Source organism: Dipodomys merriami, unplaced genomic scaffold, assembly GCF_024711535.1.
Source record: "Dipodomys merriami isolate MVZ:Mamm:240054 unplaced genomic scaffold, mDipMer1.0.p SCAF_7, whole genome shotgun sequence".
Classification (NCBI taxonomy): domain Eukaryota; kingdom Metazoa; phylum Chordata; class Mammalia; order Rodentia; family Heteromyidae; genus Dipodomys; species Dipodomys merriami.
In genome coordinates, this window is record NW_027206290.1 from 39,794,312 (window position 1) to 39,822,251 (window position 27,940).

Here is a 27,940-nt window from a genome sequence, read left to right on the forward strand (position 1 = left end):
CAACATCAGTGACACCTTGGGAAAGGTCGGTGGTGGTCCTCATGGCGCAGGCCCTATGTGTGACGTCACTCCTTCTCTTTCTGAGTAAGTTCCATAACTTGTACATATTCTCTCTGTTATATATTATATGTCTATATCTGTACATTGTCTACTGGAGGTTGCTGGGCGGTGGAATGGGACCACCCACTTCTGGTGTTGTTAATCATTTTTTATTTATGATGACAGTGCTTGGATTCCCTGGACATCTGGGTTCTGGGCTGGGGGTGGGGGTGCAGCAGGGAAGGAGGGGGTCTCCTCGCCAGTCAGGGAGGGGAAGCCTTTACGTTTGTCTGATGTTGAGGTTTGCCTGGGTAGATTTGTCTTTGGGTGTGGCTGGGTGGAAGAAAGTTTATAAGGGCACTTACTACTTGAGGCTATGGAAAAAGAAGGTTCTGGTCTTCCTCTGTGAGTTAATGTGATAAAAATAGCTGGGCACTGATGGCTCACGCCTATAATCCTAGCTACTCAGGAGGCTGAGATCTGAGGATCATGGTTCAAAGCCAGCCCAAGCAGGCAAGCACATAAGACTCTTATCTCCAATAAACCAGCAGAAAACTGGAAGTGGTGCTGTGGCTCAAGTGGTAGAGCACTTGCCTCGAGATGTCTTAAGAGCTCTGGGCCAGCACCCAGGCCCAGAGTTCAAGCCCCACAACTGACACAAAAAAAAGGGGGGGGGAGAAAATGTGGCTAAATGGTAGCATTTCAGCAGGAAAAAAAAATTAATAAAAATAAGCTCAGCCTTTCCCAGAAAGCACAGAGCACATGTTTATTTATTATGATTCATGTTCTGTGTTTCAGAAAGAAGAGAGACAGTGGTGCCACGCGGGGTGGGCCAAAGCTTTCTCTAGGTCAGGGCCTGAGGGGTAGGGAGGACGGGGTTGAAAGGCATCAGAGGCTCTGAAGGGGAGCCAGGCCGGACGCGAAGTCGAGTAGAATTCATAAGCAGGCAGAGCATCTGCTGAATTCTGAGACTCCCCCAAGACAAAGGGGCAAGGAAAGCTCAGTGGGAGGAGAGGTGAAGGGCAGGAAAGTGGCATCTCAGAGACCAGGAAAAGGCCAGCCATGGGGATTCCGGATGAAATGGAAACTATCCTAAGGGATAGAAGGAAGCCTATGGGGGGAAAGAGCAAAAGCCGCAAATAGTCAGCTAAAAATTGATATGTATAAAATTTGATATGTATATGCCCAGTATAAAAATAGTAAACCAGTAAACCCCCAACCCGTCAACTAACCACACACATTTCCTGTAAAGATTTAAAATACAGTTTGCAGATGGTGACGCATGCCTGTTATCCTACTACACAGGAGGCTGAGATGGGAGAATCAAGATTCAAAGCCACCCTGGGCAGGAAAGTCTGTGAGACTCTTATCTCCACTTACCCACAAAAAGGCAGAAGCAAAGCTGTAGCTTACGTGGTGTGGTAGAACACTAGCCTTGAACAGAAAAGCCAAGTGAAGAGTGAGGCCCTGAGTTCAAACCCAGTACTGCACACATATAAAAACATTATTCATACATTTCAAATAAAGTATATATTCATAGCATGCTTTTTTTTTTGAATGGTCATGGGGGCTTGAACTCTGGGCTTGGGTGCTGTCCCTCAGCTCTTCAGCTCAAGGCAAGCACTCTATCGCTTGAGCTATAATGCCACTTCCAGATTTCTAGTGGTTTATTAGCGATAAGAGCTTCACAGACTTTCCTGCCCGGGCTGGCTTTGAACCATGATCCTCAGATCTCAGTCTCCTGAATAGTTAAGATTACAGGCATGAGCCACTGGTACCTGGTGCTTTTTTTTTTTTTTTTTTTTTTTGTCTGTCATGGGGCTTGAACTCTGGGCCTGGGTGCTGTCCCTCAACTCTTCAGCTCAAGGCAAGTACTCTAACACTTGAGCCACAGCTCCACTTCCATTTTTCTAGTGGTTAATTGGAGATAAAAGTCTCACAGACTTTTCTGCCTGGGCTGGCTTTGAACCATGATTCTCAGATCTCAACCCCCTCAGTAGGTAGGATTATAGGCGTGAGCCATTGGCGCCCAGCTAATATCATGCTTTTTTGTAGTGAATATCCAGAAATGGGAGTTAGAACACCTTAGAAAAGTTTAAGTTGTAACTTACCAAAAGGTTATGCCACACAGGAAGTTTAGAACATTTTCAGCCACTCTCTTAGAGAATGGTGTGAATACTGCACTAGGCCACATGGAAGAGCAAATTACTGTCTGTCTGCAGTATAAGGGGTCCGTTGTAGCGTATCCAGGCTGTGGAATATTATATAGAAAAGAAAAGAAAAATAAATTACAGTTATTTGCAGTAACACAGATGGCTATGTTTCATCAATGAGGCAAGACACTTCTTTTTTTTTTTTTTTTTTGGGTCTAGTCGTGGGGCCTGAACTCTGGGCCTGGGTGCTGTCCCTCAGCTCTTCAGCTCAAGGCTAGCACTCTAACACTTGAGCCACAGCGCCACTTACGGCTTTTTTTCTTATGTGGTGCTGAGGAATCGAACCCAGGGCCTCGAGCATGCAAGGCAAGTGCTCTACCACTGAGCCACCTTCCCAGCAAGGCAAGACACTTCTGAATCTTTCTATATACAGAAAGATTCTACTGTTGATAAAACTTAAAACAAGTGACTGCCCCCACGTTGTATTGTTTGGTGATGCAGAATTGTTAAGGTGAGGGCTGGAAAGGTGGCTCAGTGGTAGAGCGCTTGCCTTGCATGCTTGAAGCCCTGGGTTCGATTCCTTAGCACCACATAAGCAAAAAGAAAAAAGCTGGAAGTGGCGCTGTGACTCAAGTGGTAGAGCGCTGGCCTTGAGCTGAAGAGCTGAGGGCCAGCACCCAGGCCCAGAGTTCAGGCCCCACAACCGGACACCCCCCCAAAAAAAGAAGAAGAAGAGAAGGAGGAGGAGGAGGAGGAGGAGGAGGAGGAGGAGGAGGAGGAGGAAGAGGAAGAGGAGGAGGAGGAGGAGGAGGAGGAGGAGGAGGAGGAGGAGGAGGAGGAGGAGGAGGAGGAGGAGGAGGAGGAGGAAGAAGAAGAAGAAGAAGAAGAAGAAGAAGAAGAAGAAGAAGAAGAAGAAGAAGAAGAAGAAGAAGAAGAAGAAGAAGAAGAAGAAGAAGAAGAAGAGCAGCAGTTGAGTGGGAAGAGACTGTGATCTGATGGACATGCAACTGGGCGGGGCCTGACAACATTCTGCTTCCTGACCTGAGTAGTGATTACTTGGGTGTACTCTCGCACGTGTGTGTGTGTGTGTGTGTGTGTGTGTGTGTGTGTGTGTGTGTGTGTGTGTCTGCTGATACCAGAGCTTGAATTTGCTTAGCTTTTTCAAGGCTGGCACTCTACCACATGAGCCACCCTTCCACTTCCAGCTTCTGGTGTTTTTCACTGGGGATAAGAGTCTCATAGACTTTCCTTCCTGGGTTGGCTTTGAACCGTAATCCTCGGATCTCAGCTTCTGGAGTCGCTAGGATCCCAGAGATCTCCATCAGCTCCCGGCTAACCCTTGGAGATTCTTACCAGATTTATGACAGAACCATGAACTCCTGGAGCCCCTCACGGCTGCTCTGCTTGTGGGAGCTGCTGTACCCTTGTGTTAGTCAGTGCTAATAACCTGGCACCTCATTTAACTCCCTTGTGGTCTAGAGAGCTGAGGTGGAAGGCAGCACTGACTGGTCTTCATTCCCTGTCTCCATCCTCCTTCCAGCAGGGCTTAGCGCCGGCCAGAGGGAGGTGAGGATCCAGGCTGGGCCGCTGTTCCGGGCTGCAGGCTACCCCACCAGCATCAGCTGCAATGTCTCCGGCTACCAGGGGCCCTCAGAGCAGCATTTCCGCTGGTCGGTTTACCTGCCCCAGGCCCCGTCCAGGGAAGTCCAGATCGTAAGCACACAGGACGCCAGCTTCCCGTATGCGGTGTATGCACGGCGGGTGAGCAGCAAGGGCATCTACGTGGAGAGAATGCTGGGTAACTCGGTCCTGCTGCACATCACCCAGCTGCAGATGCTGGATACCGGCGAGTACGAGTGCCACACCCCCAGCACCGACGACAAGTACTTTGGAAGTTACAGCGCCAAAACCAACCTGACTGGTGAGCCCTGCAGCCTGCTCCCCAGGCTGGCTCCATCACTCTGATTGCTTTGGGGAATAGAAGGGGCTGCCTTCAGGGTATTCTGGGAAAGTGTTAAGAGTGTGTGTGTGTGTGTGTGTGTGTGTGTGTCTGTGTGTGTGTGTGTGTCTGTGTGTGTCTGTGTCCTGGAGCTTGAACTCAGGGCCTGGGCACTGCCCTAGAACTTTTTCATATAAGCCTGGTGCTCTACCATTTGAGCCATAGCTCCACTTTCAGCATTTTGCTGATTAATTGGAAATAAGAGTCTCCTGATGTGTTCTGCCTCAGGCTCACTTCAAACCCCGAGTCAGATCTCAGTCTCCTGTGTAGTAGCTGGGATTACAGGCATGAGCTATCCTGTCTCTAGCATCATCACAGAAATGTCTTGAGGAAGCAGGAAAATACATTCAGATAGAGACGGGAGGACCTGGGTTCAAGCCCAGCACCAGAGTCACACAAAGACAGCAAGCAAGAAATCATGGTTTACAGCCACTCAAAAAAGCGTCGGTTATTTCATGTGTTAAGAAAGAGTAGCTAGGGGTGCATGTTATGTGTCTGCACATACCTCTTCCTTACTAGGACTGCTTTAAGAAAGCCACCTGTGCTGTCCTTTCTGGAAGAGTTCAGGAACAGCCTGTTGTGGGTTTCATTTATTCAGGATTTGGGGGGTTGGGGGGGCATAGGGAGGTTACACTACTACAGAATTGCCACATACAATCTGCAGTCTGTGCACCCTGCACTTGGGGGAGGGTGTCTTTGGTACGGAAAGGCCAGATGCACTGAGCTTGTTTTGTTTTTGTCACCAGCGACGGAGTTCACGGTCAGTGTCACCACCAACGGCCCGGTTGCCGAGGGCCAGCCCTTGCACCTGGTTTGCCTGGTGCTGGGCAGTGCCCAGGCCCCGCAGCTCCAGGGCTTCTGGTTCCTCAATGGGGTGGAGATTGCGCAGATCGACGCTGATGGAGTCGTGGGTTTGAAGAAGGAGTACGAGGACAGAGCGAGGCAAGGACAGCTCCAGGTTTCAAAGCCAAGCCCCAAGTCTTTCTCCCTGAGGATCTTCTCTGCAGGCCCGGAGGATGCAGGCACCTATAGCTGCACTGTGGTGGAGGTGACCAGGACCCCCGAGGGCTCCTGGCACGAGCTGCAGAGAAAGCGATCGCCAGCCAGCCAGGTTCACCCAAGGAGGCCTGCAGGTCAGAGAAGCCAGGGCTGGGTGTGGATCTGATCCTCTAGCAGGACAGGAAAGGGTCTTCCTTCCAGAGAGCTCTGGATCACACTGCAGGGGCGAGGGGGGGCGAGCAGGTCTTCCTTCACAGTCAGGGGCAGGGGAGGTCAGGAAAGTGCCAGGATGGACCAGAGCCCTCAGGAGCCCCATTTCTGACTCATGGACACACCCTCACTTCTTTCTTTCTTTCTTTCTTTCTTTCTTTCTTTCTTTCTTTCTTTCTTTCTTTCTTTCGTTCTTTCTTTCTTTCGTGCTTTCTTTCTTTCGTTCTTTCTTTCTTCTTTCTTTTTTTGCCAGTCTTGGGGCTGGAACTCAGGGCCTGGGTGCGGTCCCTGAGTGTCTTTTTGCTCAAGGCTAGTGCTCCACCCCTTTGAACCACAGCACTGCTTCTGGCTTTTTCTGTGTATGTGGTACTGAGGAATCGAACCCAGGGCTTCACGCATGCTAGGCCGGCACTCCACCCCTGAGCCACCTTCCCAGCCCCAACCCCCACTCCTCTAAACCCCACCTTCCTCATCTTCAACACGAAGGCTCTCGGGTAGCTCATCCTTCTTGCTGCCTTAGATTCCTTGCTGGCCCCAGTTCCTGCCTTCCCTGGGGCAGAGTGAGGCAAGTGGTTCAGAGCATCTCTGCAGAAAGCAGCAACGCCGCTGCTGTGGTTTGGAGGAAGTTTGACCTCCAAAGGCTCCTGGGCTGTGAGTTTGGTCCCCAGTGGTGATGTTGAGGCTTAGGTCCCTCTCCTGCAGTGATGGCATTTGTGCCATTCTGGGAGAGTGGACTGTCACAAAGCGAGCCCACCCCGGGGCCCACCCTTGCTTCTTCTGCTTCCCTTTCTTCTTCCTCGCCATGTTCTCACGTAGCCAGGACACTAGCACCATGCTGCTGGGACCCTGTGACCAGCGGAATTATGAGGCCAGTAGACCTCTTTACTTTAGAAGATATCCAGCCTCAGGAACTCTATTATTGCAACACACAACTAAAATAAGCTGCTCAGCTCACTTTCACTTTACACAGGTTGAGACACCTTACACATGTTTGACTAATCAGTGTTTTTTTGTTGTTGTTTTGTTTTGTTTTTGGTCAGGGGTTGGAACTCAGGGCCTGGGCACTATCCCTGACCCTTTTGCTTAAGGCTAGCACTCTACCACTTTGAGCTACAGAACCACTTCTGGTTTTCTGGTGGTTAATTGGAGATAAGAGTCTCAGGGACTTTCCTGCCCACACTGGCTTTGAACCATAGTCCTCACATCTCAGCCTCCTGAGTAGCTAAGATTACCAGCATGAGCCACCAGTACCTGGCTCAATCAGTGCTTTCTAGGTAGAGTGAAGACAGACGACTCCACAGCTAATAGTAGAATTCTCTGGGCTGAGTGTTAAATTCAAAGTCTAGGAAGAGTAACTGCTCAAAGCGGGGGAAAAAAATCCCACAAAGAAAAAAATTTAATTAAGGGGGAAAAAAAGGAGCTAGAATTAAAAATACTTCATTGCACTTGCTCATTAGAGGCATCTCCAAAGAGACAATTTTCTCTTTCATGTTTTTCTCTGTCTCCCCACTGGCTAGAGATGATGATCCGAGCTTTGGCCTAGAGTGGCAAGCCAGGAAGTTGTGTTGATGTCAGTTTTCACATTTGGTCTAACTCTCTAGATTCAGGAAAGACAATGTAGGCAGTTGACATATTTTCCCAGAGCTTAGTCTCTGCTTTGTGCATCTGAACCCCTGTGGAAAATACCTGCAACCTTTCTTCACCCTGGTATGAGGGAATCTGTGCCAAAGAGATCCTCAAAAGTGTGCCTCCCTGGATGCAGCTCCTAATCCTCTTGGACAGATAGCTTCCAAGGCTCAAAATAATTCCTTTGCACAGGCTGGAGTCCAAACTGGGCTTAAAAGGTAGCAATAGGAAAACGTATTAGCATATTTATTAAGGACCTTGTTTAACATTCTGTTTTGAAAGTCAAACCATGGTTTGAAGTTTGAGCAGATTTTATCACTCTATGAATATTTAAATGAAGGGGAGCCCACTCTCACTGGGAGTGCAGAAAGTGCACACAGTGTGACTTTATTACTTACTAGGGGCAGTAATAAATGTAATGAATGTTGTTTTTTTAAATTCCTAAATGATCCTAGGTGAAACTAACTATAATGGTTATGCTAAAGTGATGAAATTACGAGTGATAATTTCCTCTCTAATTCTTAAATTTCACTTATGAGTCATTTTTATATTAAAAAAATTTTGAAGCATAATCATCAACCCCAATGTGGAAGCAGTCTTAGGAACTGTTTTTGACCTACTTATGGAAAGCAATCTTTATTTTTGCCTTTGTAGTTTGTGTGTGTGTATTTGTGTGTGTGTGTGTATGTGTGTGTGTGTGTATGTGTATGTGTAAAACAGTCTAAGACTGAATTCTTTCCCCAGCAGGGAAAAGCAATTTGTAGGTTCATTTAGCACTCTTTAGCTTTCTAACACTAATTCTATTTTGCTTTTCTCCTTGGCGTTGAGCTACCTCTGCCTCTTAACACGAGAGCAACTAGCTGACCTTCCCTGAGAGCTCTCTAGAGCCAGCCAGCTGTCTCAGCCTTTGTGTGGACCCTTTGTTCAGTCTCCTCAACAATGCAATAAATGTGGGTGCTATTATTACCCATGTTTTTATGGGAAAGAAAACGAAGGCTTCGAGAGGTCAAGTGTGTTTCCCAGGGTAATTCTGGCTCCAGGGTCTTGACCGCACACTCACAGCTGAACTGCCTAGGATGGGGGCACTTGATCTCTCTCTCTCTCTCTCTCTCTCTCTCTCTCTCTCTCTCTCTCTCTCTCTCTCTCTCTCTCTCTCTCTCTCTGCATCACCCACAGAGCAACCAGGACCAGACTTTGCACAATAAGCATTTGTTTGGTGAATGTCTGCATTTCTTTCTACATATCTTGGATTTCCCATCTGGGAGCCAGCATCACTGTTATAGTTTTACACTGTAATTTAGACGTAAGAAGGCTCTCTTCTTTACCAATTAGATAGATGATTAGAAATAGGCAGATGATGGACAGATAGATGAGCATATATATATATATATATATATATATACACATAATATACACAAATTATAGCTCCATAGTAATTATTTTTATGGAGATATTGTCAACAGACATCTAAGTATTCTATTTCCCTGTTTAAAACACTTACTAACCTAATTAGGACTGAATAGGAGAAAAATTGAAGGAGGAAGCTCATACTGAACTCTGAAAACCTAAATTCTAAAAAGCTAGAAGCTTAAATTAGCATAGTATCCTGACTTCTAGGTTCATACACCCTCCTAATTAAATACTACTAGGTATTCATCCAACTAAATATTATTCCTCAGAATGGACTGATTAAACAAATTGGTTTAAAAAAACTAACTTGCAGCTAGGCATGCTGCTTCATGCCTGTAATCCTAGCTAATCAAGAGGCTGAGATCTGAGGATCACAGCTCGAAGCCAGTCCAAACAGGAGTCCGTGAGACTGGTTTTGTTTTTGTTTTTGTTTTTGTTTTTGCCAGTCCTGGGGCTTGAACTCAGGGCCTGGGCACTGACCCTGAGCTTCTTTTGTTCAAGGCTAGCGCTCTACTACTTGAGCCACAGATCCACTTCTGGCTTTTTCTGTGTGTGTGGTGCTGAGGAATGGAACCCAGGCTTCATGCATGCAAGGCAAGAACTCCACCGCTAAGCCAACTTCCCAGCCCTCCGTGAGACTTTTATCTGCAATTAACAAGTAAAAAAGATGGAAGTGGTAGAGCATCAGCATTGAGCGAAAAAACTAAACAAGAGTGTGAGGCCCTGAGTTCGAGTCCCAGTCCAGGCCCCCCTCGCACACCCCCAATCTAAGTGAAAATTCCAAGTGCATTCTTGTTTGTTTGTTTCTGTCGGCCACAGGGTTTGAACTCAGGGCCTGGGCGCCAACTCTTCAGCTCAAGGCTAGTGCTCTAACACTTGAGCCACAGCACCACTTCTGGTTTTCTGGTGGTTCATTGGCGACAAGAGTCTCATGGACTTTCCTGACTGGGCTGGCTTTGAACTATGATCTTCAGATCTCAGCTTCCTGAGTAGCTAGGATGACAGGCATGAGCCACCGGTGCCCAGCTTTCTTGTTGTTGTTGTTTGTTTGTTTGTTTGCCAGTGCATTCTTGTACTTTGCAGATCTTGTTTTCTTGGGTAACACAGGAGGAAACAGCTTGTTCTGATTTGTCCGCATGAGATGAGTCATCACTAATAAGATTTCCCTGTATTGTAGGAAGTTTTCCACTTATTCAAAGTACTCTTTTCCTCTACAATCTGTAACTCACAGCCAGAAGTGTGGTCGTGTTGGCCAAGGAGCAAGCTGTGTGGGAAGGAGAGACACTCACTCTCGTCTGCAAGGCCGGTGGGGCCCCAAGTCCTCTGTGGGTGAGCTGGTGGCACATCCCACAGGACCAGCCCCAGCCCCGGCTTGTAGCTGGCATGGAGCCGGATGGCAGCGTGCAGTTGGGCGCCTCTCCAGGGAGCCCTCATTACCATGGCAACATGAGATTGAAGAAAGTGGATTGGGCCACCTTCTGGCTAGAGATTCCCTCGACCACAGTCACAGATGGCGGAACCTACCAGTGCAAAGTATCTGAGAGGCTCCGGCACACAGCCCCTGACCAGCCCTGGATGCACAACGTTTCTGTCACTGTAAAATCTCTGAGTAAGTGCAGAGCGATCCTCTTGGGAACTTGGACATCAGTCATTTTATTCTGCAGGGCAGTTTGAGTGTCACCTGAATCTCCAGCAGTGGTGTGTGTACTCCAGCAGAGTCTGACTATCGGCTCTGCCAGTTAACCCTGAAATTGTCTATAGAAGACCCACCTTAGGCCAGGTGTTAGTGCCTCATGTCTGGAATCCTAGCTACTTGGGAGGCTGAGACCTGAGAACTGTGGTTCAAAGGCAGCCCAGGGCAACAAATCCATGAGAGTCTCATCTCCAGTTAACCACCCAAAAGCCAGAAGTGGAGGTGTGGCACAAGTGGTAGAGTGCTAACCAAGTAAAAGCACAAAGCTCAAAGTTCAAGCCCCAATACTCATGCACGCGCAAATCTCTCATGATCATCTTTAGTGTGGAACTTGTCATTCAAGGATAAAAACTAAATCCTATGAACCAGAGTTGACTTCTAGAGAAGACAGCCAAGCCTTTTGCATTCTGTCAGCTGACCTTGCAGCTCAGCCCTGCAGGGCTTGGGCAAGACAGTCTGACACTGAGCCCAGAGTGGGGGAGGGAAGGGAGGAAGGAAGGCAGGAAGGAAGGAGGCCAGACCACAGCGCCCAGTCTCCACCCACTCCACAGCAGCTGTCTTGGCCGCGCGCTGGAGAAACACTGTGTATTTGTTAGCCGTGCCGAGAACAGTGGTGCATGATGAGGGGGTCAACTTGGGAGCACAGGGGTCAAAATTCAGGCCAGACTCTCCTGGGAATGGACCATGCAGACCTAGCAGTCCCGGGACACGGTCCCACACCGTGGCAAGGGCCCATGCATGCGGTGCCACGTTGATGTGGGTAGACACATTCAGAACTGTGTCTCATTATTTTTCCATCTGCAGAATCGAGCTTACAAGTGCACCTGATGAGCCGCCAGCCCCACGTGATGTTAGCCAACACCTTCACCCTGTCCTGTGTAGTGGCCGCCAACTTCTCTGCCCTCAAGCTGCCCCTGTCTGTGGTGTGGCGGTTCCAGCCGGCAGGGTCTCGAGCCTTCCATCAGTTGGTTCACACGGCCCATGATGGCTCTGTCGAATGGGGGACTCTCCTGCCTCAGTTCCATGAGAGGACCAAGGTCTCCCGCACGGGGCTGAGGTCTCAGCTCCTAATCCACGAGGCCACTGAGGAAGACTCGGGAATGTATCGGTGCGAGGTGGACGTCTACGACAGAAATGCCCAGTCTTCTCCCAGGGCTTCCGCCTCCTCTTACCCATTAAGAATAGTCGTTTCCTTACCTGGTAAGACCCACTTGGAATTAATCTCAGCTTGGGGGGAAAAGAAAAGATCCTATCTTGCCACGTGCTGTGGCCCGTGCCTATAATCCAAGCACTTGGGAGGCTGAGGCAGAAGGATTGCAAGTTCAAGGCTAGCCTAGGTCACACAGTAAGACCATGTCTTAAAGCAAATTCTTCTTGCCAGGCACCAGTGGCTCACGTCTGTAATCCTAGCTACTCAGGTGGCTGAGATCTGAGGATCACAGTTCAAAGTCAGCCCGGACAGGAAAGTTCATGAGACTCTTATCTCCAATAAACCACTAGAAAACCGGAAGTGGCACTGTGGCTCAAGTGGTACAGCACTCACCTTGAGCTGAAGAGCACAGGGACAGCACCCAGGCCCAGAGTTCAAGCCCCACAACCAACAAAAAAAAATTCTTCTCACCTTGGGTATGTTATAGAAATAAGCATAAAGTACCCCTCCCCTTGGTACTATATACGTCAGCACCCTGCAGTGAATTTCATACAGGCCAACATTAACTTACTATGAGCAGAAGGACCATACTGTTGTGAAAACATTGACGAGCTAGCTGAGCACTGGCAGCTCACACCTATAATCCTAGTTCCCCAGGAGGCTGAGCTCTGAGGATCATAGTTCAAAGTCAGCCAAGGCAGGAAAGTCTATGAACCAATGAACCAATGAACCAATAAAAGGCTGAAAGTGGAGGTATGGCTCAAGTGGTAGAGTGCCAGCCTGAGCAAAAAAGCCAAGCAAGAGGCTGAGGCTCTGAGTTCAAGTGCCAGTATTGGTTCAAAGAAATCAAACACTTTCCATGCCAGCTAGTCTCCACTGCTCTGTGCTATTTCTTCCTTTGCGCATGAGCCTCACTAGGGCACTGCCTGGCAGAGCAGTGCACTTCCGGGCACAGCTGAGCCATCTCCAATGCAAAGACAAGCTTACAAGTAAAGTAGGTCACTTAGACGCCTATCTGGAGTGGCATCAATAATGGCAATTCTGTTAGAATACACCTGTCTACACCTCTGTACTGTGTTCACGTCTAAGTCAGTGAATTCAGGACTATGGTGAAATGTCATGTGTCTCACCAATGGGAAACAGAACAGAGAGGTTCGAGGTAAACACCACCCTATGTGAGGTTGTGCAGTGTCTTGTCTCTCTTAACTTGCATTCTCTTGGGAGAATGTTTGCCAAACTGAATTCCTTTTCATGGGCCAGCCTCGGATAGCAGTATATTTTTAGACAAGTCGCTTCATCTGAGACCTCTTCTGTAAATTGCCGATTTGTTTGCAACTTCAATGTGTTAACTATTCAGTGCGCCTCACACAGTACCCAATACATAGCTCAGTGTGATTGCTGCCCAGTCTCTGTGCTTTCAGCTATGTTTGTAGTAATAGCAATAATCTCCTTGTTTATTAATTCATTCATTTATGAGTTTTGAACTCAGAGTCTGAGTATTGTTCCTGAGCTTTTGTATTCAAGGCTAGCACTCCACCACGTGAGCCATAGTTCTACTTCCAGCTTTTCTGGAAGTAGAAGTAATTGAGGATAAGAGTCTCATAGACTTTCCTGCCCAGTCTGGCTTTGAATGAATGCCTTTGTGTACTTGTCCTTTCTGTGGTATTTAAAATGGCTGCCCTGAGTCTTAGCTTTTTTCGCTCCATAACACCAGGTTTTGTTTGTTTGTTTGTTTTTGCTTTTTGTTGGTCATCGGGCTTGAACTGGGCCTGGGCGCTGTCTCTCAGCTCTTCAGCTCAAGGTAAGTGCTCTACCACTTGAGCCACAGTGCCACTTCCGGTTTTCTGGTGGTTTATTGGAGATAGGAGTCTCCTGGTCTTTCCTGCCCAGGCTGGCTTTGAACCGTGATCCTCAGATCTCAGCCTCCTGAGTAGCTAGGATTACAGGCGTGAGCCACCAGTGCCCGGCAACACCAGGTTTTAAAATTCCTTTCCTAACATTGACTGCTCCCTCTCATTCTTTTTTCTTTTTCTTATTTCCTTCCTAAAACCTGGACTCGAACTTGGTTTCTCATGCTTTCACTTATTGGCTGGTACTCTACCACCTGACCCATGCCTCCAACTCTTCTGATTCTTTTCAGAAGCCCCTCTCTCATGGATCTATTCTTTTCTTGAGGGTTTTGTTTTCTTTTGTTTTTGCCAGTCCTGGGTCTTGAACTCAGGGTCTGGGCTCTGTTTCTGAGCCTTTCTATGCTCAAGGTTAGAGCTCTACTACTTGAGCCACAGCACCACTTCTGGTTTTTTCTGTGTATGTGGTGCTGAAGAATTGAACCCAGGGCTTCATGTATGCTAGGCAAGCACTCTATCCCTGAGCCACCTTCCCAGCCCTCTTGTGGGTTTAAAATTAGATTTTGGTCTATTGACATGGGATCTCATTATGCAGCTCAAGTTGGCCTTGTGATACTACTCTCCCAATGTCCTCGTGTTGGAATTACAGGCAGGTGCTGACATACCGAGCGTTGATTCCTGCTTTAAAGATTCCTTTGAATTCACCCTCAACTCCCTCTCTTCTGGTTGTACACAGTCTCCTGAGGTCGAATGTGGCAACTGCCGCCTTCACCTTGCTGAAAGAGTTCTCTTCTGAGCTCCAGGTTCATCTGCACCCTCCTCTAAGACATGTCTCTACTCCTGGTGTCAGAGCACACACTCACTGCTGCGATCTAAAGCTAGTCCTCTCCGATTGTCCCCAACATCACCTACCCATGCCCCAGGTTAGGAACTCCTCTCTTCACCCCCTGTCCAAGCTCCTGCAGCAGGACATGCAAGGGTGTTTTGTTTTTTAAATAATATGGTGCATTGATGTCTTTGCAGCATCCCTCCCTTCGCTCTCTAGCCTTGATCTGAACTACAGCCAACCCACGATCACGTTGAGTTCCTAAGTAATCCATGGTCTCTCTCTCACTTTCAGAGTTGTTCAGGTTGCTCCTTTTCTGTGAAATTCTGTAAGCCCATCCTTCATCAAAATCATTGTTATGAACCCTTACTGCAGCTCAGAGCTGCCTCCTCCAGGAAGTCTTTCCTTGCTCCTGTATTTGGGCTACGCAGCCCTTTGAGTGCTCTGATAAAACTTTAGTACCTGTCCCATGCGAGCGGCATGGTAGATGTAATCTGTCCATCTCTGTCCCCAGACCTCGGGCCCCTCTCACCGGGGATGGGAGAGGCTGGCCTGTGCAACGGTGTGTGCTCAATAAACGTTAGTGGAAGGCAGACTACAGGCTCCCAATGGCAAACTGAGAAGCTGCTTGAAAGTGTAGTCGGCGACGCCAGCAGGGAGGCAGAGGGAGATTTAGAAGCAAGATTTATTGGCTCCATTGTGCCTCTTTCTGACCCAGCAGCAAAGCCACTGGGGCTAAATGACAGTTGACTCCCGGTCCTTCTGACCTCCCCACAGAGGACTGGCTGCAGGGACGCCATTCTAATCAGCCCACACACAATTTCCTTTTGTTTGCTCCTGTTTGAAAATGCTTCCAATGAGACGTTGATCAATGGCGAATGCAGAAGTGCCCTGGATATTGAGCATGCAGACAGAGCATTAATAGTGTCACTTTTCCCTTGGTGTGGTACACGAGAGTCTCCAGAAGAGCGGCCTGTCGCCTAGATGCTGTAGAATGTTTGTGTGGGAGAGATAGGATGTGTTCCTTTCTGGTTGAGGGGCTGAGGGAGAGGCAGTCATGCCCTCCCTGGCTTAGGACACTCAAGATCTCTCTCACTGGCCGCTAGAGCTCTTCCATTTTCTGGGTCTGTCTTCTAGCAAAGTAACTCTTCTCATTCCCTCCATTCAGAGAGCAAGCTGAAAGTGAGCTCTGCTAGTCAAGCCCAAGAGATCGCCATCAGCTCCACCGCACACATCGATTGCAGCATCGAGTCCCGGTCCACCGGAAACCTTCCATTTACCATTATTTGGTACTTTTCTCCCATCTCCGCTGAGGCATCCTGGGTGAAGATTCTGGAAATAGACCAAAGCAATATCGTAATATATGGGGATGAATTTCGTACCCCGCAGAGAAAGGAAAAGTTTTACATAGAAAGGGTTTCCCCTGCCTTGTTTCGGCTGCATGTCGTGGGAATGGAAGACAGCAACCAGGGCAGGTACCGCTGCGAGGTCGGGGAGTGGCTCTCGTCCACAAACGGCACATGGAAGAAGCTTGGAGAACAGAAGTCCGGACTCACAGAGCTCAGACTCAGGCCCACAGGTAAGCCTTGTAAGGGGACTGTCACATGTTTTGCTGGAGATTTGCCGCCTTTCCTTGGGGAAGCAAAAACTGTGATCTGGAAATCCAAGCACCGGTAGCTCACGCCTATCATCCTAACCAGTCAGGAGGCTAAGATCTGAGGATCGCAGTTTGAAGCCAGCCCAGGCAGGAAAGTCTGTGAGACTCTGATCTCTAACCAGCAAAAAGCTGGAAGTGGAGCTGTGGCTCCAGTAGTAGAGCATCAGCATTGAGGGGGGAAAAAAAGCTAAGTAAGAGCATGAGGCCTTGAGTAGCAGGCCCCAGTAACAGTATAGACACAATAGTTTAAATATGTGATCTGGAGTCAAGAATCGCGTCTGCCTGCACATGTCTGCAGGCCCTGGAAGGCCACCCGAAATGGGGAAGGCACTCAGGTGAGTCAGTCTGGGGCTTATGGAGCTCAGGTGGAAGAAGATCCCTTTGGCTGCTTCTCTTACCAGCTCCGCAGTCTGGTTTGTGCAGCTACCCATGGTACGGTGTCCCCGGGCCTCTGTAATCACAAGCTGTGTCAATCCAGCGGGGCTCTGCTGTAATTTGGCCCACAAAGAGTAATACGAAGCATATTTCTCCCACTGTGAGCAGAAACTGTACAAGTCTACAGGGACGTGTGGAGAAATTGCGTTTCCACATTTGGCTGCCTAAACATAAGGCAAGCAACAGTAGTTAACTGTTGGAATGGCTGGCTGAGGGGAAGGCCTCCTCCTCGGGAGGTCTTTAAAAATGTAATGGAAGTTCCATCCGTCCGCCCCCGGCCAAGAGCGCCACTTGCTGTGAAAGGTGAACGGCTTGATTAAGTCTCAGACTTCAGTAGGTCACCTCCACTGTCGATTAACAGAGAGTGAAAGTCACAGAGAAGGTTTGGGAACTGGGTAAGGTCCAATAGCATAATGCAAGTAATAAAACACTGCTTTCAAACAGGAGGATAACCATTGTGTGTTACTGTGTATTGGGCACTGGGAATACAAGGACAAGTGGGGCACAGCGTTTGCTCTTAGGGAACACATCCTGTGGGGGCAGGGGCAAAGCAGGACCTCCTCCTCCTCCTCCTCCTTCTCTTCCTCCTCTTCTTCCTCCTCCTCTTCCTCCTCCTCCTCCTCCTCTTCCTCCTCCTCCTTCTCCTCTTCCTCCTCTTCCTCTTCCTCCTCCTCCTCCTCCTTTTCCTCCTCTGTTTTCTTCAGTGTTCTCTCCCTGTTAAACATGGATGTGTCTCAAGGACAAATCCTGGACCCTTTTGCTTCCTTTTTCTTTGCTTTCCTCAGAACTTCTAAAATGCTCCCCAGGCTCTGATTGCTGCTATCAGGATGACAACTCTGTCTTTCTGTTGATATCTCCCAAGCCCTAGGCCTCAAGATCCATCTGCTGGCTACATATTTCTACTTGGATACCCCCGGGACCCCTACCCTTACCCTGTCCTAAATCACATTTATCCCCTGTGCCAACCCTCCAGACCTGCTCACATTCCTGCATCTGCGTGTTTGGCATCCTGTCTCTCAGCTGTCCCAGCCAAAATCCTACAGTGTGTGAGGAACCCTCTGAAGGAGGAGGGCGGCCACTTCCTGGCTTCCAGGTAGAAATGTGGACTCCATGCTGTCAGATCTTTGAATACATCCAGAAATGCTGGTTTGTCTTTTGTTAATGACTGCAGTAGTTAATCTTGATGGGCAGTTTGGTTGGTTGGGAAACACTGAAGAGATTCATAAAGGACATTTCTGCATCTTTTCTGGGGAATTGAGTGGCATCATCCAACAGGCTAGAGGCCCAAGGAAATGCAGCGCTCTCTCTCTCTCTCTCTCTCTCTCTCTCTCTCTCTCTCTCTCTCTCTCTCTCTCTCTCTCTCTCTCTCTTTCTCTCTCTCTCTCATTTCTCCCCCTCCTCCCCATCCTAGTTTCCAAGAGGTTGCAGCCTCTGCCACACACTCCATCGGCCATGATATTCTGCCTTGCTTCCGGTCTAAACCATGAGACAGAAACTTCTTCTGAGACCATGAGACAAAATTGATCTTTCCTTCTTTAAACTTTCTCTCCGGTATTTGCCACCACAGCAGCACCAAAGTGAATGCAGACAATTGGTACCAGAGCAGTGGGATCACTGCGGAGCCCAAGCCTGCCCAAGTGGCTCTTGAGCCTTTGAAACCAGCTTGTGGGAAGGATTTGCATGTGTGGCAAAGCAGACTAGTGAAGCCCAAGAATGCCGCAGGCAGAGCTTAACAGCGGCTTCAGTGAGAGCTCAGAAGACCAGAATCCTGACAGGAATGCAGACTGTGTGCATGAGATTTCAGATGAGAACAAGGGCTCTGTTGGGCTACAGGCCATGTAGCTTACATTCTGGCAAACTAATTGGTCTACATTTTGTCCATGCCCTGAGGCTTCGAGTGAGGCTTCATTTCAGATGAATAATTAGTCCAAGAAAGGAACTGTCAAGACAGTGAACGAAGGTTTCCGTCTGTGACGTGGCTTTTGGGGCATGGTTGTTGAGGCCACTCCTTACCAGATTTACAGTGAGAACTGGGAACAAAAATCAGAGCAGAAAGATAAAAAGCCTGCAGTCTGTCCAATCTGTCTAGTAAAGTTGGTGACAGGGAAGTATCAAAGATATTAGAGCCAGACCCTGGTGGCTCATACCTGTCATCCTAGCTACTCAGGAGGCTGAGATCTGAGGATCGTGGTTCAAAGCTAGGACGGGCAGGAAAGTCTGTGAGACTCCTATCTCCAATGAACCATGAGAAAACTGGAAGTGGCGCTGTGGCTTAAGTGGTAGAGCTCTTACTTCGAGCTGAAGAGCTGAGGGACAGTGCCCAGGCCCAGAGTTCAAGCCCCATGACCAACAAAAAAAAAAAAAGATATTAGAAAGAGATCACCTCCATGAAGAAGAAGCCAAATCCCTGGCACCAGGAAAGAACAAAAGGTACCATGAGGGCATCCTGGGAATTGGCTAGGCCCCGCCCTTTAATAAAGACTGAAGGAGGTAAAGAGTAAGCACATTTAGAAGATGTCTCCTTGAGAAGAGCGTGGCTGGGTGCTGTTCGCACAAGGCTGAGGAAGACGTGGGTTCAGTGGCGCGGATTTCACTGTGTTCAGCAGAGCAGGCTCTTGGGGTCCAGGAGTGTGGTCACTGCACGAGCTGGCAGCCTGGGTGCCATCACATGATGCTGGTTTCCAGGCCTGCAGCACCCTAGCATTATAGCGTCACAGGGTCTGAAACCATGAACCAAAATAAGTCATTGCTCCCTTGAATGGTTTTATTCGGGTTATTATGATTTTTTTCCCCAAAGCCATGAAAAACTAACCAAATAATGACATCTCTTAATGAGAGAGTGTTTACCACTACTCAGGGTCTTCTGAAATATTGAGGGTGCTGAACAAACTTCACTGCAAGTTTTTGTGCGGTGGGGGTTGTCAGATGCCCACCCCAGTTCAGGCAAGGGATAAAAGGAAAGGCTCCAGGAAAAGATGCTGAGATGGGCTGGTCAGTGCAGAATGGGGGATTCTCTGTGAGGTCAAAAGCAGAAAGAATTTTGAGAAGAAAATAGACATCAGTCACAAAACCCTGGAGAAGACACATGAACCCTGGGTTGTCTTGATATGGGCCTTGGCCAGTCGCAGTGGTGAGATCATGAGCTAGACTACAGTGCAAGCAGCGTCACTGGAGATGAGGAAGGAAACAGATGGCTTCATGTAAACTAATATTTTATAAGCTTCTCCAGGAAGGACGGGAGAGAGTAACAACAGTTCAAGATCAGACAGAGCTTATTTTTAAAATAGATGAATATAGTTGTAGTAGGGTTGAAAATGTGGCGCACAATATGATTTTTTCCCTTCCTTTTTAAAATAACTACTCTGCATATTTGTTCCAAGTATTCATTCACCTGCTGATTAGTGGAGGGAGGGAGGAGTATATAGAGGTCAAAATCAATTTAAAGTCTGGCCTAATCCACTCATTTAGATGGTTCCCTTGGCTGGTGATATAACATTCCCTCTTCCCCCGGTCCTGAGGCTTGAGCTCAGGGTCTGGGCACTAAACCCTGAGGATTTTTGCTCAAGGCTAGCACTCTACCTCTTGAGCCACAGATCTACTTCTTCTGCCTTTTGGATAGTCAATCGGGGATAAGAATCACAGGCTTTCCTGTCCAGGCTGGCTTTGAACCTGGATCCTCAGACCTCAGCCTCCTGAGTAGCTGGGATGACAGGCCAGGCATGGTGACATCACCGTTGTCTCAAAACGTTCAGTCCGTCACGTCGCCTCCTCTCTCTTCCATCTTCCAGGAAGTCGGGTGAGGGTCTCTAAAGCCCACTGGACAGGAAACGCCACGGAGCACGAAGAGGTGGACATCCCCTGCGGACTGCAGGCCCTGGGCACCATGGGCTCCCTGTACTCGGTGACCTGGTACCGGGGCGGCCCTGGTGGCCCGGTGCAGCTGCTGAGTCTGCAGTATGACGGCCTGCAGGAGCCAGGCAAGGACGCAGCTGGGCGTGGGGCACGCATACTCGGCCTCCGCGTCACCCCCACCGACTTCGTCCTGAAGCTGCGGCCCGTGCAGATGGAGGATGCAGGCCTATACTGGTGCGTCGTGGCCGAGTGGCGGCTCCATGGCTCCCCGGGCAAGTGGGTCAGCCAGGCCTCTGACGGCTCCCAGCACATGGAGCTCAGGGTGCTGCCTGCAGGTAACTGGGGCCCTGTGCCACCCATGACCACCACACGCAGAGTCAGCACACCTGCTGACAAAGCTACGCCCTTCTCCATCATTAGCATAAGTCTTTGATTCATTAATGATGACCTGATTCGTTGGATGCCAGTGGCTCACACCTATCATCCTGGCCACTCAGGAGGCTGAGATCTGAGGATCACAGGTGTTCAAAGCCAGGCTAGACAACATATCCCAGAGACTCCTAGCTCCAGTTAAAGAACAAAATGCCAGAAGTAGAGGTATAGCTCAAGTGGTAGACTGCCAGTCTTGTGCAAAAAAGTTCAGCAACAGTGCAAGGCCCTGAGTTCAAGTCCCAATACTGGCATTAAAAAAAATAGGAGGGCTGGGAAGGTGGCTCAGTGGTAGAGCGCTTGCCTTGCATGCCTGAGGCCCTGGGTTCGATTCCTCAGCACCACATAAGCAGAAAGAAAAAAGCCGGAAGTGGAGCTGTGGCTCAAGTGGTAGAGCGCTAACCTTGAGCTGAAGAGCTGAGGGACAGCGCCCAGGCCCAGAGTTCAGTCCCCACTACCGGCCCCCCCCAAAAAAAAATAGGAGAGGGGAAGAGAAGAGCATTATTACTTCTTTCTGTACTAATTCATTTGAACAAAGTTTACATGAGGTTTTCTCATCTAACATGCTCTGCTCCCCGCCCCCCCCCAAAAATCAAGGAGTTGTCCACATTGTATGTCTTTAAACATTCAAATAATGGATGAAAAGGTAAGGCAGATGCTTTGCTTTTCCTCTTGGCTGATCCCCCAACCTCGGAATGCAGGGGAAATGAGAGCACCACTTTGCATTTTAACCTGATTGAACCAAAGTCAGCTACTGCTAAGTACCAACTGAATCAGGCAGAAAAAGCAAGACAACCATCACAAAAAATAACAACAACAACAAATCCCAATCACCTTTCCCAAATATCAAGTGCTTACTTTTTACCTCTATGTATTCAACACACACACACACACACACACACACACACACACACACACACACACACACACACACACACACACACACACACACCACCACACCACGACCGGGACTTTGGTTGTGAGAGTCATGTTAGAACATTTCCATACCGCAACATCTGCCCAAGGCACTCAATGCCTAGAGAAAAAAGATTTCTTGCGACGGATAACTTCAGAGCTTTTAGTCCCTGGCCAGGCCCTCCACACAGGACCTGATGCAATGTGTGGTGGGGCACCATCATGGAAGCAGGAGACAGAGGAAGAGACTGGGGTCCTACTGTCACCTTTTGGATCATGTCCCCAATGACTTCAAGTCCTCCTATGAGGCCCCGTTTCTTCAAAGATGAATTGCCTGGGGACCTTTTTTTTTTTTTTTTTTAAGTCTTGGGCTTGAACTCAGGGCCTGGGCACTGTCCTTGAGCTCTTTGGCTCAGGCTAGCACTCTACCACTTTGAGCACCACTTCCAATGTTTTGGTGGTTCGTTAGAGATAAGAGTCTCACAGACTTTCCTGCCCAGGCTGGCTTCAAACCACAATCCTCAGATCTCAGCTAGGATGAGTAGCTAGGATGACAGGTGTGAGCTACCGCGTCTGGCCAGGGACCATATTTGTAATATATGGACCATTGGGCGATGCTTAAGAGTCACACCATGGCCATGGTCATTGGTTCCTCTTCCCATTGTACCTTGAAGACATCAAGAATGGAGGGAAGGTGCCCTGGAGAACTTACGTGCAGGCCCTTGCCCGTTACTAAAAGCCATTCCCGGGTGGCACAGCCTGGCATGTGTAGGGATTATTAGAAGTTTTACAATAAAAACAAAACTTCTTTAGCTACACTAGTAAGTCTTCCCGCTGATTGATGGCTGTCTACAACATCTCCCAGATGATTCACATTCATTTGTTTAGTTTTTAATTTGTGCCGGGACTGAAGCTTGAACTCAGTCAGGGTCTGGGCACTGTGCCTTATTTATTTTTTATTTTTATGCTCAAGGCTGGTACTCTACCACTTGAGTCACTCCTGGCTTTTTTTGCTGATTAGTTGGAAATAAGAGTCTCATAGACTTTCTTGCCCAGATGGCTTTGAACTGTGATCCTTGGATCTCAGCTGGGATTGTAGAGTGAGCCACCAGTGCAGGCACTCACTCAGATCATTCTCTTTGTGGGGAAGCTCATGGGATGGGGAGGAAGAAGCTAAGCTGACCTCAGGGACAGGCCAGCCAAGACCTCAGCTAGTGCTAGTGACTCCCATCTTGGGGCAGGAGTGCTTTTGAGGACACTGCATTCCCCGGGAGACAGGACAGCCAGCCTTGTAGGCAGGAAGCCAACACCATCTCTGATTTCTTCCCCAGGGCTCCACCGTCCTCTTCCCTTGTCTATTGGTCAACTATTTTTTTTCTCCTAAGTGTTCAGACAGAACATATTATCTTGCCAGCCTTTCATTCCAACAACTATAGGAAGTCCCACACCCTGAGCACATTCCGCACGTGTTTTCCCCTGGAGTTCCTAGGCTCTGCAAAGCTGGCAGACTTTTTTTTTCAGAGGAATAAATAGCTACTTACTAAAAGCACCGATTCTGGGACTAGAAGGCACAGCTCCTCGGAGACCCTTGATCCTGGCTCTGTATCTATATTGCTGCTCCCTGTAGAATCCTTGTAAGACAGGTGTAAGATTTTTAAGATGAATTCCACAAAGGCAACATTAAAAATTGAGTAGTCTTTATGTCCTCCATCACTGAAAAAGCCCAGAAACCTGGGCTATGGCCAGTGTGGTTTCCAGTCACTAAAAAGCTTCAAGGAGTCTGGAGGAAACCACACCTGGGCTCCTTGTCAGTGCTCAGGGCCATGATCTAGGGTCAGGAAAGACCCTCAGGGGGAAGATTTTTATTTTAATTTTATTATTCTGTTTTATTTCATTTCTTTTGGTTTTATTGCAGGTACTGGGGCTTGAATTCAGGGCTTGGGCACTCTAGCTTAACTTTTTCCACTTAAGGCTAGTACTCTGTCACTTAAGCCACACCTCTACTTCTAGCTTTTTGCTGGTTAACTGGAAATAAGAGTCTCACAGACTTTCCTGTCCCGGCTGGCTTTGTACCATGATCCTCACCTCAGATCACAGCCTCTTGAGTAGCTAGGATTATAGGCATGAGCCATGGTACCCACCTTAAAATAGCATTTTTATCTAGTCATTAGAACATTTGTTCTAGGTAAATGCAGGCCACATTTATTTGCTAGTTTCTCTTGTTTAGCTGCATTTTTTTTAATATGGCTTTTTTTTTTTTTGGTTGGTTATGGGACTTGAACTCTGGGTCTGGGTGCTATCCCTGAGCTCTTCAGCTCAAGGCAAGCCATCTACCACTTGAGCCACAGCACCACTTCCTAGCTGTATTTTTTTTTGTCTCTCTCTCTCTCTCTTTTTTTTTTTTCCCTAGAGGAGTGCTTGGCCACTGAGTTACATCCCAGCCCTGCTAATATCTTCTTTAAGTGTCTGCCTTTCTGCTTCAAGGGTTTGTAAATGTGGTCCTTTGACCAGCAGCCCTGGGGACCTATGATGTTTACAGTCCTGTCCTCTCTGCTTCCCTGGCCAAATGGGCAGCTGTGCACACTCCCCACATCTGTGGGAGGATTGTTCTTCCCAGAGGGCCCAGCTACCAAGGGTCAGAGGCGTCCACATGCTTCTATATGGAGTCTTCAGCCTTGGGGTTACAAGCCAGGCGATTTGATTCAGATCCACAGAAGTTATTGGGAAACACATGACACCATCAGGCATCCTTAACCACTTCTAGTCAAACAAAAGAGGCTAAAAGGGAAGGAAAGGCCCGCATGACGGGAGGGCTTTGAAAAGGGAGCCAGGTGCGCTGTGTCCCAGGAAAGGGAGGCAGGACTGGGCACAGGGTGGTCAGGATGGCCTGGGTGGCTTAGAGGAATAAGAGAGGGAGGTAACAGCCCAGAAGGTCAGGACAGGCACTCAGGCAAGGGGAGGGTGTCTGGGGGATTTGTGACTGGCTTAGGGGCGACAGGGCTGGGGGGCAAGGGAGGGTGAGGCTGAGAATCGTGGCAGTGTGTGTGTGTATGTGTGCAGGTTGTGTGTGTGAGGGCTGTGTGTGTGCTGTGTGCGCCAGCAGCAGCTGTGGGAATAGCTCTGTTAAAAATTCAGCAGCCGCCACGCAGTGGAGAAGGAGGGCTGAATTATAGATAGCGGCTCTAAGGGGAGAAGATTAAAGGCAAGGTTTCTTCTTTGGTTTTGTTTTGCTTGGGGGTTGGCGGTTTTATGTAGGTCATTGGTGGGGAATGGCTGGGAAGGGGAGTGGGGGAGTGTGTGTTGGTGGCAGGAGGGCGGGCCCTGGTCTGCCTCTGTCCTGGGATCTCCTGTGGGGCGGGGTGGGAGTGGGGAGCAGCCTGTGCCAAGTGGCCATGTGATTTCCCATCTATTTGCCCAGAACAGCACGTGGCAGGGGGGCGGGGGGGGGTGATTGACAGGCCGGGGAAGCCACTCTGATGATTCTATTTTTTCACCTTTTGGTTGCAGAGTTGACATTCCCTTCCAGAATCTGCTCACAGCCACTGTTGGTCCACTTTCTGGTGGTCTGCCCGTTGGTATTGCTCGTCCTTCTGCTCCTTTCCCTCCTCTGCATGCTCAGCCAGGCCAGGAAACGCTCCAGGCTGCGCCCCGGCACACAGAAAGCCAAAGCTGTGCTTGTGGGCCCGGGAGGGGTGGACAGCTGCCCTGCTGAGGACCAGGACGGCCACTGAGACCTGAGCCAAGGCCCCGCAACTGCCTGGAAGGAGTATGGTGGGCCTTTGGGGGTGGACTGGCCAGGGTGAGAACGGATCCCACTTCTGCTCTTCACTGACTGTGGCTGTGGACATGCTCCCCAGGGAGCTGAGGGCATGTAGCGGGGCCCTTGGATGGGACTAGGCCCTGCTAAGCAATTCTTCGTGTGTTACATCCCCCAGCCCCCTGCAGCAACAGGGACCCCACCCAGAGGGAGAGAGGGGTCTGCCTTTCATGGCCTCAGGTGCCCACATGCCCCCTTGGGACACCCCCCCCCGAAACACCCCACACTGCCCCCCCATCTTTCTTCTTCAGCTTAGAGGCTTGAGGAAGAGCCTACTTACTGTCTTTAGGGTCAATGGAATCACCTTCTAGCTTGCTCAACTTGGACCTGCCTACCCTGGCAGGATGTACCCGCTTTCCAGCTGGAAATCCAGTTTTCTTCCCTTATCCATTGAGAGCTTAAGAGAAGATGTCTAAGCAATGTTACTTCTTTGAGTAAAAAAAAAAAAAAAAAATATATATATATATATATATATATATATATACACACACACACACACATGCAATACACGCATAAAACATTTTTGCAGGAGTTTGGTTTGGTTTTGTGCACTGAGACTTATCAAGGTTGCCAAGCACTGGGGGCTCATGCCTGTCATCCTAGCTGCTTAGGAGGCTGAGATCTGAGGATTGCAGTTTGAGGCTGGCTGGGACAGTCAAGTCTATGAGACTCTTGTCTCCAGTGAACTAGCAAAAATGCCAGCAACAGAACTGTGGTTCAAGTGGGAGAGTGCCAATCTTGAGCAAGAAAAAAAAAGCTAAGCAAGAGTTTGAAGCCTTGGGTTCAAGCCCCCATATCTGCACACACAAAAGACTTATTTAGGTATTGTGGAGAGGACATCCTCTTATGTTTCCTGCCACAAACAAAGCTCCAGCTTCCCCTCTGAGGCCTCTCGTCTCTCCTTCCCTCCACCACAAGAGCCATCAGTGCCTCGTTCTCTTTGGACTGATGGCCTGGGTGGCGTGCAACCCAGTGACCCTTCAGCGGACTCAAGGGTCCCTTCTGGTCAGCCTAGAAAATTCCAAGGGTGGGGCCTCATCTCCGGAGCCTTTCAGCAAGTGCCCTCCCTCTGCCTGGAGCCCCTGTACCTCTGTTGGCAAAGCTGCTCCAGGCCCCATCACAGCCAGAATGGGGCATCAATCAATGCCAACTAACTGAGGTGAGAAAGCATATCTATTTCGGGTTGATGTGACCAACAGAGTTGCTTTAGCACTCTGTAATTTGCATTTCCAAGGAGAGCAATTTATTTTCAATTATTTTTACCAGGCACATAGTCCTCTCCAAATATAATTAGCTCCTTGGTGCCTTTGAAAGCAGATTATCGGTGGTTATGAGCATGCTTGCTTGTAGACCTACTGGCTCCTTAAATCCGTCTTTCTTTATAGTCTCATTTGAAATAGTCCAAATATTTTCATATACATGTCAACACATTGACTTCTCTCCCAGGTAAGGGCGCTTGTTCTTTATTTGAGAACAAGCTGCAATTAAGACTTCTTAGAAAGTACGATGTCCCTCCCACCAACTTCCGGAAACCTGCATTATAATTGGGACTTTTGAAAACAAAGAGAGAAGAGACAGAGAATCATAGATCAGCCTTGAGCTTTGGCCTCCCTGCCTCCCTTCTCCTCCCCCTGCCAAGCAGGGGCTCTATGGTGACCCACTCAAGCTGGAGTGGACACAGAAGGACCACCTAGCACATTCGATTTCCTTACAAGTAACCTTGTGCCATCTGTCTCCTCATTAGTTTTCAGGCAACTGAGATGCCAAACTCACTTCCTTCCTTCCTGCCTTCCTTCCTTCCTTCCTTCCTTCCTTCCTTCCTTCCTTCCTTCCTTCCTCTCTTCTCTCTCTCTCTCTCTCACTCTCTCTCTCTTTCTTTCTTTTTTCTTCTTTTCACTTTTGAACATGGAGAATCAAGTTTGCTTTGATCCCATGCAGCAGACATTTGATGTGAAACTCTTCTCCAGTTCAGCATTCACTACCGTCTAAAAGTCCTAGGACGGCATCGCTATCACTGCCCAATCACTCACACACACACACACACACACACACACACTCACATACACACACACACACAGCTTCACTCTCCTCTCTGGTCAAAAGCCTTGCTGGCACCTGGGCAGCCTTTATCCCAGGGCAAACCCCGGCCCAAGGGTCCAGGGCACCTTGACACCAGTTCATTCAATTCAAATGATTGAGATTTGCTCCCTCTCCATCCCATACGCTCCACATCTGGCTGCTTCTCCAGTGAAATGGCAGAATTGAGAGGCTGCCAAAGAGATCATCTGACCTGCAGAAGCTAAAGTGCTTCTTCTCTGACCCTAATGGGGGGAAACTTCCAGCTCCTACCCCTTCCTAATGATTAATATCTGCCCATCTTGGCCATGAGTTACGTTCTCAAGGAAGTTGTTTTGGCCTATGATATCTGAATCTGTTATTAATCCAATTGTGTTAATAAATAAGCTTGGGCTGTCATGATTAGTCTACACTCAGCCAACTCCTCCATTTCTGTCCAGGCTCCTGCTAGAATAGGAGCTCAGCATCCTGGTAGCATTCCACTCCATTGAATCAAGAACCTTCTCTCTGCCACCGAGATAGGGGAGGCAGAGGGTTCCTTTTATTGTTCTTTACCTTTTGAGACACGTCTAGGAGTGGGTGGCTTATGGTAGGAGATGAATGCAATGGACATGTAGCCTGATAATCTCTCACAATTTAGCTGGGCACAATGGTTCACACCTGTAATCCTAGCTACTCAGAGGGCTGAGATCTGAGGAACACAATGTGGAGTCATCGTGGATGGATAGCACGCTCTCACGGGGATCCACAGTGACAGAGCTCCTTGTGAAAGTGCATCATGGGTCATGGTGGTGTGTGCACAGACCC

At 48.7% G+C, this 27,940-nt stretch overlaps 1 protein-coding gene across 2 annotated transcripts; it reads left to right on the forward strand.

Moving 5' to 3' along the window:
* On the forward strand, nucleotides 1-27,511 carry Cd101 (CD101 molecule). Of its 2 annotated transcripts, none has more exons than XM_070006433.1 (8): nucleotides 1-84; nucleotides 3,736-4,113; nucleotides 4,938-5,324; nucleotides 9,668-10,045; nucleotides 10,934-11,329; nucleotides 15,121-15,531; nucleotides 19,833-20,231; nucleotides 24,748-27,511. In XM_070006433.1, exons 1-8 carry the CDS (start codon nucleotides 42-44, stop codon nucleotides 24,969-24,971), a joined length of 2,616 nt encoding a protein of 871 aa, XP_069862534.1. In that variant the 5' UTR covers nucleotides 1-41; the 3' UTR covers nucleotides 24,972-27,511. The 2 variants fall into 2 exon arrangements, with proteins under 2 accessions (XP_069862534.1, XP_069862533.1); XM_070006432.1 differs by having other exon boundaries at nucleotides 13-84; nucleotides 3,733-4,113.
* Nucleotides 27,512-27,940: the final 429 nt, after the last annotated feature.